At 38.2% G+C, this 12855-nt stretch overlaps 1 protein-coding gene across 7 annotated transcripts in view; it reads left to right on the top strand.

Annotated features, from left to right (window-relative positions):
* Positions 1–12855, top strand: part of TEX11 (testis expressed 11) — a 311539-nt gene that overhangs the window by 194513 nt on the left and 104171 nt on the right. For all 7 annotated transcript variants that reach the window (XM_038587641.1, XM_038587642.1, XM_038587640.1 and 4 more), the window contains 2 exons: positions 241–326; positions 3298–3354. In XM_038587641.1, coding sequence (XP_038443569.1) covers positions 241–326; positions 3298–3354 — 143 coding nt within the window. The remainder of the gene's footprint in view (positions 1–240; positions 327–3297; positions 3355–12855) is intronic.

Raw genomic sequence — 12855 nt, 5'->3', positions numbered from 1 at the left:
TGGCAAGTCTATGAGTATTTATGGATAGTGAGGAGTGGGTTTCTGGGGCCAAAATGAACCTATTCTCCTTTTGTCAATGAATTGTTTCTTCATTCTACCATCTTGAATTAGCTCTTTTGATAATATAAAATGAACAAATTCAGATTTTTTTTCTTGTCCTTGAAAGGACAGGAATATAGGTAACATTTTGTAAGTATCACTTTGAGATGTAATTTAACATATTATATTTGTCTTTTTTAGAATGGACAACAAATTGTGGCAGGAAAAGCTTTGGAATATTTAGCTCAATATTCAGAAGATCCACAACAAGTCCTTACAGCTTTAAAGTAAGTAATTCATATCCTGTAGATGTGGAAGGATTTCTTGTTAATCTTAATCTTGGTCTATAAACTTTGTCAAAATAGTATTGATGTGATGTCATCAGGCCTACTATACCAATTGTTATTTTAAATTTTTTCAAGCTTTATTGAGATATAATTGACAGATAACATTGTATAAGTTTAAGGTGTATAACCTGATAATTTGATACATGCATATATTGTGAAATGGTTAACACAACAAAATTAGTTAAATTATTCATCACCTCATGAAATTACTATTTCTTTGTGTGTGGTAAGAACATTTAAGATTTAGTCTCTTCCCAACTTTCAAATATATAATACAGTCTTGTTAACTGTAGTCACCATGCTCTACATTAGATCCCCAGAACTTGTGCATCTTATAATTTGAAGTTTGTAACCTTTGACCAACATTTCCCCACTTCTTCCACACCCAGCTTCTAGCAAACACCATTCTATTCTGTTTCTATGTTTTGCTTTTTAATTCTTAAAGATTCAATACATGAGTGAGATAATACATTATGTCTTTCTTTGTCTATCTTTCCACAATGCCCTCAAAGTCCAATAATGTCACAAAAGGCAGGATTTCCTTCTTTTATATGGCTGGTTGGCTCAGTCGGTTAAACATCTGACTCTTAATTTCAGCTCTAGTCATGATCCTCAGGGCTGTGAGATCAGGCTCCACATTGGGCTCTGCATTGGGTGTGGAATCTGCTTGAGATTCTCTCTCTCTGCTTCTCCCCCTACTGGTGTGCTCTCTCTCTTTCTCCTGAATAAATAAATTAAAAAATATTCCTCTGTGTGTGTACATATCAATTTTCTTTATCCATTCATCTATCAGTGGACACAAGTTGTTTCCATGTCTTGGCTATTTTGAATAATGCTGCAATGAACATGAGGGTTCAGATAGTTTTTCAAGATAGTGATTTTTTCCCTTGGATCTATACCCAAAAGTGGGATTGCTGGATCAAATGGTAGTTCTGTTTTTAATCTTTGAGGAAATTCCATACTGTTTTCCAGTGGCTGTACCAATTTAGATTCCCACTAAGAATGTTGAAGGTTTCACTCTTTCCCACATCCTCACCAAAACTTATCTGTCTTTTTGATACTGGCCATTTTAACAGGTGTAAGTCTTGATTTGCACTTCCCTGATGATTAATGATGTTCAACATCTTTTCATGTATTTGTTGACCATGCATGTCTTCTTTGGAAAAAAAATGCCTATTCAAGTCCCTTGCCCATTTTAAAATCAGATTATTTGTTTATTTTTCTTTTGAGATGTATATGCTCCTTATTTGTTTTATATAGTAATCCCTCATCAGGTACATGGTTTGCAAATATTTTGTCTTATTCTACAGGTTGCCTTTTCACTTTGTTTCCTTTGCTATGCAGAAACTTTGTGGTTTGATGTAGTCCCACTTGTTTATTTTTGCTTGTACTTTGAGTGTTGTATCCAAAAAGTCATTGTCAAAGAGTTTTTCCCCTATGTTTTCTTTTAGGAGTTTTACTGGTTTCAGGTCTTAAGTGTTTTATCCATTTCAAGTTAACTTTTGTGAGCAGTAAGAGTTAGTAGCCCAATTTCATTTTTTGTGAGTAAATATTCAGTTTTACCAGCAGAATTTATTGAAAAGACTATCTTTCCCCCATTGAGTATTCTTTGTTCTCTTCTCAAATATTAGTTAACATCGTATATACATGGTTTATACATGGGTTTATTTCTGGGATCTCTATTCTATTCTTTTAGTCTATGTTACTATTTTTGTGTTGGTACCATGCTGCTTTGATTACTATAGCTTTGCAGTATAGTTTGAAACCAGGAAGTGTGAATGTTTCCAGCTTTATTATTCTTTCTCAAGGCTGCTTTGGCTATTCAGGGTATTTTGTGTTTCCGTGATGAATTTTAGGATTTTTTTTTCTTTCTGTGAAAATTATGTTTGGAAATTTGATAGGGATGCTTAAAGTTTTTAAAAAAAGGTATCAGTTGGGGTGCCTGGGTGGATGAGTTGGTTAAGCCTCTGACTTTGGCTCAGGTCATGAACCCAGGGTCCTGGGATTAAGCCCCAAGTGGGATTTCCTGCTCAGTGAGGAGTCTGCTTCTCCCTCTCTGTCTGCCCCTCCCCCCTGCTGTGCGCACATGCTCTTTTCTCTCAAATAAATATTTTTTTAAAAGATATCAGTTGACTTGTTTTTCCCACTTTTCTCTTTCTGTGAAGGAAAATGGTTTATCAAAAGGGAACTTTTACATACAGTAGTGAGATAAAGGGTGAGGTTAGGACATGATAAACTCCTAATGATGTGACTGAGAATGTGTCAGTGGCAAATAATTGGAAATCAAAAGGATCTTATAGTGGTTCTCCTATTGGTCAACTACACTTGAGGCCATGGTTTTGAAAGGAAATGGAGTCACAGAAATAAATATCAAAGGAGTCTTGAGATACTTGCATGCCTTTGTCAGATAAATATCTAAAATCATTCAGGATAGATGGTATTTTTAAAAAAGATTTTTAGCACTTAAAACGTTATAAGCTACCTTATTTTGTCAGTTTGTTATTATGCTGTCAGATCCCCTTGAAAGAATGGTCACCTAGTTTATGTGGAACCCAAAGGCCAGTTTCATGTTCCTTAAGAAAAATATTAAGACTTGTACATCGTACCTGATGCTCTAGCAGATGACTTGGAGCAATGATATAAAGAGTGAAACTATTTAAGAATTTGTCATAAGCAGTACTTTTGTTTTTAAGTTACTTTCTTAAATTACTCTCCTAAATTACAAAATTGCATGTTTTCATTACAACCATTAAAACAATACAAAGATCTATAAGTAAAATTAAATTAGTCTCCTCTTTACCCTCTCGTTTCTCACTTTTGCCTCCCGGGATAATCAAGATTAGTAAGTTGGTAAAAATTCTTTCACATGTTTTTTCCTAAGCATCACTTTTTGTATTACTTTATCATACAGGTGTTTGTTTTGTCTAGTTTTCCCAAGAGTTTCTCAAATGCCAGAATCTGAAAACAAGTAAGTTATTTCCACAGAAATGATATATTTGCCATTAAGAAAATTATAGTAACTTTCAATATAAATCTTAAGTTGTGAGATGTACAATATGGTGAATAAAATCAATACAGGCTCTGGGGCCAATCTTCCTCGGTTCATATCCTGGCTCTGCCACTTATTAGATGTGTAACCTGGGCTTTTGTTTCCACATCTGTAAATGAGAATATAGTAGTACCTACTTTATGGGGTTGCTGTGATGACTCAATGAATAAATATGTGAAAACACTTAGAAGAGTGCCTAGCACTTGTAAGCCCTTAATAATGTTAGCTATGACTTTACTATGATATTGCATCTGTTTCCCCCCTTCTTAATATGAAACATATACAGTTATGTATCTTACTCTCCCACAGAAAAATATAACCTAGTCAGCTTGTTGATTGTGAATCTGTAGGGCTCAGTCGAAAATATTCAAATATTTTTCTTCTCAGTTTCTATGGCATAAGACATCAAGAACTTAACAATTGGTGGAAGAATTGAGTCACCAATTTTTCATTAACGAAATTCACTATCTCCTAATGATTTGAAAGAAAGCTCTATTCAAAGTCTTGATTAGGGATAACTTTCAGAGAAGTAATCACTCCTCTCTATATTCTCTATTTAGATAAAAACTCTGTAAGAGTATATCTCTATTTTGCTTTTGCTTTATATATAATGTGTATCTGGAGGTAATATGTTTTTTTCAGTTAAAGTCTTTGGGAAATATCTGTGACTTAGATAATATTGGACTGATGACTTAACTTTTTTCGTGATATGAATTTTACCCAAGCATATATTTTACCTCTTCTTCACAGGCTCTATGATACATTAGAAGGGAATGCAAACAAAGATAATGAGAAAACTGTAAATTTTAATAATGACCAAATATTTTATGATATTAACACATTAATTTTAGGCATATAATGATAATGTGGTTATGTTTTTAAAAAGAATCCTTATCTCTTAGAGACACATCCTAAAATATTTATAGATGAAATGATATGATGTCTAGAATTGGCTTCAAAACAATAGGGGAGGGAAAGGAATGGGTGGAAGTATGATTGAAATAAGATTGATAATGAGTTTAATAATTATTGAAGCTAGGTAACAGGTAAATGGGGAACCATTTGTCTATTAACATAGAAACATCTTGGAAATTTTCCACAATAAAAAGTTTAAAAATATAATGGCTGATGGCAGCTACACTTGTGGTAAGCAAAGTATACTGTATAGACTTGTCCAATCACTGTGTTGTACACCTGAAACTCATATAACATTATGCATTAACTACACTTCAATTTTCAAAATATTAAAAAGTCACTTAAATTCAGAGACTAAACATAGCTAATAGATTATAAGATTTCTTTGAGGACTAGGATTATTTGTATTTATCTTTGTATCTCTGGAACCTAGGACAGTATCTGAGACATAATAGCCACTCAGTTTATTTAAATCACTGAATATTGTGCAGCCTGGGTGGCTCAGGGGTTTAGCACTGCCTTCGGCCCAGGGTGTGATCCTGGAGACCGGGGATCAAGTCCCACGTCGGACTCCCTGTATGGAGCCTGTTTTTTCCTCTGCCTGTGTCTCTGTCTCTGTCTCTCTCTCTCTGTCTCTCATGAATAAATAAATAAAATCTTTAAAAAAAAATAAATCGCTGAATATCAATCAGTTCTTTACAAGAAGATCCTTAGTACTGGTCTTAAAAAGCACTTCATGTTCTAGTAATTGTGGCATATAGTCAAACCTCAGTCATTAAAACCAATTTGGAGAGGGAGGGGCAAGATGGCGGAAGAGTAGGGTCCCCAAGTCACCTGTCCCCACCAAATTACCTAGATAAACTTCAAATCATCCTGAAAATCTACAAATTCGGCCTGAGATTTAAAGAGAGAACAGCTGGAATGCTACAGTGAGAAGAGTTCACGCTTCTATCAAGGTAGGAAGACGGGGAAAAAAGAAATAAAGAAACAAAAGGCATCCGAGGGGGAGGGGCCCCGCGAGGAGCCGGGCTAAGGCCGGGGCCAGTGCCCCCAGGACAGGAAAGCACCATCCCGGAGAAGCAGGAGCTTCAACAATCTTCCCGGGTGGAAAGGCGCTTGCAGGGAGTTAGAGCAGGACCCCAGAAGGGCGGGGATGCCCTCAGGCTCCCTGGGACACTAACAGAGCAACTGCGCACCGGGGAGAGAGCGCCGAGCTCCCTAAAGGGCTGCAGCGCGCATGGTGGACCGGGAGCAGCTCGGAGGGGCTTGGGCGGTGGCTCCGCGGAGAGGCTGGGAGCGCAAATCCAACAGCGCAGGCCCGGGAGCACAGGGCGCCGGGACACAGCCCAGGATCGCGCCTCCTTCTGGGACAGGCAGAAGCCAGGAGGGCCCAGGATAGCAAGGACGCTCCTGCCCCGAGCTAAGCAGATCAGCGCCCCCCCCCCCCCCCCCCCCCGGGAGCCCCCAGGTCCCTGCAGCCCAAGAGCTCTGTAGCTACTGCGGGAGCTGAATCCAGGGCTCCAGAGCTGGCCGCGGCCACTGTGGTTGTTCCTCCTGGGGCCTCACGGGTAAACAACCCCCACTGAGCCCTGCACCAGGCAGGGGGCAGAGCAGCTCCCCCAAGTGCTAACGCCTGAAAATCAGCACAACAGGCCCCTCCCCCAGAAGACCAGCCAGACGGACAAGTTCCAGGGGAAGTCAAGGGACTTAAAGTATACAGAAACAGAAGATACTCCCCTGTTTGTTCTTTTTTTTTTTTTGCTTTTTGATTTCTATTTGTTTCCCCCACCCTTTTTTTCCTTTCTTTCTTTTTCCTTCTCTTATTCTTCACTTTTTCCCTTTTTTTCTTCCTTTTTTGTTTTTTCTTTTTCTCTTTTCTTTCCTTCTTTCTCTCCTATCTTTTTCTCCTTTTCCCAATACAACTTGTTTTTGGCCACTCTGCACTGAGCAAAATGACTACAAGGAAAACCTCACCTCAAAAGAAAGAATCAGAAACAGTCCTCTCTCCCACAGAGTTACAAAATCTGGATTACAATTCAATGTCAGAAAACCAATTCAGAAGCACTATTAAACAGCTACTGGTGGCTCTAGAAAAAAGCATAAAGGACTCAAGAGACTTCAGAATTTAGAGCTAATCAGGCAGAAATTAAAAATCAATTGAATGAGATGCAATCCAAACTAGAGGTCCTAACGACGAGGGTTAATGAGGTGGAAGAACCAGTGAGTGACATAGAAGACAAGTTGATGGCAAAGAGGGAAACTGAGGAAAAAGACAAACAATTAAAAGACCATGAAGATAGATTAAGGAAAATAAACGACAGCCTGAGGAAGAAAAACCTACATTTAATTGGGATTCCCAAGGGCACCGAAAGGGACAAAGGGACAGAATATGTATTTGAAGAAATCCTAGCTGAAAACTTTCCTAATCTGGGAAAGGAAACAGGCATTCAGATCCAGGAAATAGAGAGATCCCCCCCTAAAATCAATAAAAACCGTTCAACACCTCGACATTTAATAGTGAAGCTTGCAAATTCCAAAGATAAAGAGAAGATCCTTAAAGCAGCAAGAGACAAGAAATCCCTGACTTTTATGGGGAGGAGTATTAGGGTAACAGCAGACCTCTCCACAGAGACCTGGCAGGCCAGAAAGGGCTGGCAGGATATATTCAGGGTCCTAAATGAGAAGAACATGCAACCAAGAATACTTTATCCAGCAAGGCTCTCATTCAAAATGGAAGGAGAGATAAAGAGCTTCCAAGACAGGCAGCAACTGAAAGAATATGTGACCTTCAAACCAGCTCTGCAAGAAATTTTAAGGGGGACTCTTAAAATTCCCCTTTAAGAAGAAGTCCAGTGGAACAATCCACAAAAACAAGGACTGAATAGATATCATGATGACACTAAACTCATATCTCTCAATAGTAACTCTGAATGTGAACGGGCTTAATGACCCCATCAAAAGGCGCAGGGTTTCAGACTGGATAAAAAAGCAGGACCCATCCATTTGCTGTCTAAAAGAGACTCATTTTAGACAGAAGGACACCTACAGCCTGAAAATAAAAGGTTGGAGAACCATTTACCATTCGAATGGTCCTCAAAAGAAAGCAGGAGTAGCCATCCTTATATCAGATAAACTAAAATTTACCCTGAAGACTGTAGTGAGATGAAGAGGGACACTATATCATACTTAAAGGATCTATCCAACAAGAGGACTTAACAATCCTCAATATATATGCCCCGAATGTGGGAGCTGCCAAATATATCAATCAATTAATAACCAAAGTGAAGAAATACTTAGATAATAATACACTTATACTTGGTGACTTCAATCTAGCTCTTTCTATACTCGATAGGTCTTCTAAGCCCATCTCCAAAGAAACAAGAGCTTTAAATGATACACTGGACCAGATGGATTTCACAGATATCTACAGAACTTTACATCCAAACTCAACTGAATACACATTCTTCTCAAGTGCACATGGAACTTTCTCCAGAATAGACCACATACTGGGTCACAAATCGGGTCTGAACCGATACCAAAAGATTGGGATCGTCCCCTGCATATTCTCAGACCATAATGCCTTGAAATTAGAACTAAATCACAACAAGAAGTTTGGAAGGACCTCAAACACGTGGAGGTTAAGAACCATCCTGCTAAAAGATGAAAGGGTCAACCATGAAATTAAGGAAGAATTAAAAAGATTCATGGAAACTAATGAGAATGAAGATACAACCGTTCAAAATCTTTGGGATGCAGCAAAAGGAGTCCTAAGGGGGAAATACATCACAATTCAAGCATCCATTCAAAAACTGGAAAGAACTCAAATACAAAAGCTAACCTTACACATAAAGGAGCTAGAGAAAAAACAGCAAATAGATCCTACAGCCAGCAGAAGAAGAGAGTTAATAAAGATTCGAGCAGAACTCAACGAAATCGAGACCAGAAGAACTGTGGAACAGATCAACAAAACCAGGAGTTGGTTCTTTGAAAGAATTAATAAGATAGATAAACCGTTAGCCAGCCTTATTAAAAAGAAGAGAGAGAAGACTCAAATTAATAAAATCATGAATGAGAAAGGAGAGATCACTATCAACACCAAGGAAATACAAATGATTTTAAAAACATATTATGAACAGCTATACGCCAATAAATTAGGCAGTCTAGAAGAAATGGACGCATTCCTGGAAAGCTACAAACTACCAAAACTGGAACAGGAAGAAATAGAAAACCTGAACAGGCCAATAACCAGGGAGGAAATTGAAGCAGTCATCAAAAACCTCCCAAGACACAAAAGTCCAGGGCCAGATGGCTTCTCAGGGGAATTCTATCAAACGTTTAAAGAAGAAACCATACCTATTCTACTAAAGCTGTTTGGAAAGATAGAAAGAGATGGAGTACTTCCAAATTCATTCTATGAGGCCAGCATCACCTTAATTCCAAAACCAAAGACCCCACCAAAAAGGAGAATTACAGACCAATATCCTTGATGAACACGGATGCAAAAATTCTCAACAAGAAACTAGCCAATAGAATCCAAGAGTACATTAAGAAAATTATTCACCATGACCAAGTAGGATTTATCCCCGGGACACAAGGCTGGTTCAGCACTCCTAAAACAATCAATGTGATTCATCATATCAGCAAGAGAAAAACCAAGAACCATATGATCCTCTCATTAGATGCAGAGAAAGCATTTGACAAAATACAGCATCCATTCCTGATCAAAACTCTTCAGAGTGTAGGGATAGAGGGAGCATTCCTCGACATCTTAAAAGCCATCTACGAAAAGCCCACAGCAAATATCATTCTCAATGGGGAGGCACTGGGAGCCTTTCCCCTAAGATCAGGAACAAGACAGGGATGTCCACTCTCACCACTGCTATTCAACATAGTACTGGAAGCCCTAGCCTCAGTAATCAGACAACAAAAAGACATTAAAGGCATTCAAATTGGCAAAGAAGAAGTCAAACTCTCCCTCTTCGCCGATGACATGATACTCTACATAGAAAACCCAAAAGCCTCCACCCCAAGATTGCTAGAACTCATACAGCAATTTGGTAGCGTGGCAGGATACAAAATCAATGCCCAGAAATCAGTGGCATTTCTATACACTAACAATGAGACTGAAGAAAGAGAAATTAAGGAGTCAATCCCATTTACAATTGCACCCAAAAGCATAAGATACCTAGGAATAAACCTCACCAAAGAAGTAAAGGATCTATACCCTAGAAACTATAGAACACTTCTGAAAGAAATTGAGGAAGACACAAAGAGATGGAAAAATATTCCATGCTCATGGATTGGCAGAATTAATATTGTGAAAATGTCAATGTTACCCAGGGCAATTTACACGTTTAATGCAATCCCTATCCAAATACCATGGACTTTCTTCAGAGAGTTAGAACAAATTATTTTAAGATTTGCGTGGAATCAGAAAAGACCCCGAATAGCCAGGGGAATTTTAAAAAAGAAAACCATATCTGGGGGCATCACAATGCCAGATTTCAGGTTGTACTACAAAGCTGTGGTCATCAAGGCAGTGTGGTACTGGCACAAAAATATACACATAGATCAATGGAACAGAATAGAGAACCCAGAAGTGGACCCTGAACTTTATGGTCAACTAATATTCAATAAAGGAGGAAAGACTATCCATTGGAAGAAAGACAGTCTCTTCAATAAATGGTGCTGGGAAAATTGGACCATTCTTTTACACCATACACAAAGATAAACTCAAAATGGATGAAAGATCTAAATGTGAGACAAGATTCCATCAAAATCCTAGAGGAGAACACAGGCAATACCCTTTTTGAACTTGGCCACAGTAATTTCTTGCAAGATACATCCACGAAGGCAAAAGAAACAAAAGCAAAAATGAACTATTGGGACTTCATCAAGATAAGAAGCTTTTGCACAGCAAAGGATACAGTCAACAAAACTAAAAGACAACCTACAGAATGGGAGAAGATATTTGCAAATGGCGTATCAGATAAAGGGCTAGTATCCATGATCTATAAAGAACTTATGAAACTCAGCACCAAAGAAACAAACAATCCAATCATGAAATGGGCAAAAGACATGAACAGAAATCTCACAGAGGAAGACATAGACATGGCCAACATGCATATGAGAAAATGCTATGCATCACTTGCCATCAGGGAAATACAAATCAAAACCACAATGAGATACCACCTCACACCAGTGAGAATGGGGAAAATTAACAAGGCAGGAAACCACAAATGTTGGAGAGGATGTGGAGAAACGGGAACCCTCTTGCACTGTTGGTGGGAATGTGAACTGGTGCAGCCACTCTGGAAAACTGTGTGGAGGTTCCTCAAAGAGTTAAAAATAGACCTGCCCTACGACCCAGCAATTGCACTGCTTGAGATTTATCCCAAAGATACAGATGCAGTGAAACGCCGGGACACCTGCACCCCGATGTTTCTAGCAGCAATGTCCACAATAGCCAGACTGTGGAAGGAGCCTCGGTGTCCATCGAAAGATGATTGGATAATGAAGATGTGGTTTATGTATACAATGGAATATTACTCAGCCATTAGAAACGACAAATACCCACCATTTGCTTCAACGTGGCTGGATCTGGAGGGTATTATGCTGAGTGAAGTAAGTCAATCAGAAAAGGACAAACATTATATGTTCTCATTCATTTGGGGAATATAAATAATACTGAAAGGGAATATAAGGGAAGGGAGAAGAAATGTGTGGGAAATATCAGAAAGGGAGACAGAACATGAAGACTCCTAACTCTGGGAAACGAACTAGGGGTGGTGGAAGTGGAGGAGGGCGGGGGTGGGGGTGACTGGGTGACAGGCACTGAGGGGGGTACTTGACGGGATGAGCACTGGGTGTTATTCTGTATGTTGGTAAATTGAACACCAATAAAAAATAAATTTATTATACAATAAATAAAATAAATAAAATAAAACCAATTTGGAAATGGGGAATGGAAAGGAATACTGTTTAAATTATTGATAAATTACAGAATAGTTTAAAATATACTTTGATTGTTTCCAAGTAAATATAGTCATAAAGAACATCTGCTAACAGTTTTTTGCAGATAGTAGTCAGGACCTTATTTAACAAACATTAATTTTTTTAAAGCCCAATTTAGTGGAAGAGTCACAGAATTAAGTTCCAGTTTGTTATTTCACTAACTCCAGTTCACATTAGACAACAACTTGTTTAACTTCTCTTAGCTTTATTTTCTTCATCTGTTAAATTAAAAAAGCTAGACTGAATAATTTTTAAAGTTCCTTTCTCTTTAAAAATCCCATGGTTTTCATTAAGCGATATCTACCCAAGTATTATAGTAGCTCATGTGCTAAAAAAATTTAAAGCTATTTGTTTCTTAAATAGACTATATACATCCCTTTTCAGGTCTTCATATTTATTTATACTATTCTTTTACATTAATGGGCCCTTACTAGATTATTTTTTTTTTTTTTTTTTTAAAGGTTTTAGTTATCCACTCAGGAGAGAGACACAGAGGGAGAGAGAGGCAGAGGGAGAAGCAGGCTCCATGCAGGGAGCCCGATGTGGGACTCGATCCAGGGTCTCCAGGATCATGCCCCGGGCTGCAGGCGGCGCTAAACCGCTGCGCCACCGGGGCTGCCCAGATTATTTTATACAGTTACTGAATTAAATAAGTGAAGAAGTCAACTTTAGATGAGCTGAAATTCAAATCTGTAAAGTTTAAGAAGTTATTTTATGTAAACCAGACTTCTAATATTTATCTCTGAGAGAGTTGCTACTTTTCCTGAAGCACAGTCTTTATTATAAAATACTAGAGATCCTCATGATAAGGCCAGTCTCAGAGTATACTCTACTTCCTGTTAACTTCCTTAGTTGAGCTGGCCAGTACTTACATTCCATTCTTTTGTTTAATAAGATGGCATATTTTCCTCTGTTAAAATTTATATACCCCTTAAAGAAGTTTGACAAAGGGTCAAGAGACCTGTGTAGTAGTCCTGAAATTGTCGTTAATTGCATGGCATTGGACACATCATCCCCCATTTCCAGATCTGTTTCCTCATCTGTAAAATGAAGGGTCTGGACTGGATAAGTGTTTTTTTAAATATATTCCTCAGAACCCTGGAAATTCTGTGGCACTGCCTCAGGGACTTCAGGAAGGTGAGGCTTTAGGCCTCTACCCACCACTGATTGAAACAGAGCAGCTAAAGTTCTAATTTATTAGATTTTCATAGAAGTTTATTTGGAACAAGTGTTCTAATTCCTCTTCAAAAAAAAAAAAGCTTGAAAATCACAAAAATCACTGTCTGCTCTCAGATTCAAAGACCCTGTAATATAAAACCTTATCAGCCATTGAAATCCTTTGCTGAGAGTAGGAGTAAAAGGGGAAGAGAGAAAAAATGTGAGAGCACTGGGGAATGAGGAACAGTATCCTATACTGAGGAAAAATGTTGAAATGATAGGTTGGAGCCTTGACCAATAAACCACAATTTTGCATTGTCTTTGTGTAGCTCT

The sequence above is a fragment of the Canis lupus genome, chromosome X, assembly GCF_011100685.1.
Source record: "Canis lupus familiaris isolate Mischka breed German Shepherd chromosome X, alternate assembly UU_Cfam_GSD_1.0, whole genome shotgun sequence".
Lineage (NCBI taxonomy): Eukaryota > Metazoa > Chordata > Mammalia > Carnivora > Canidae > Canis > Canis lupus.
The sequence above is the reverse complement of the archived record's forward strand: the minus strand, read 5'-3'. Positions and strand labels throughout refer to the sequence as shown.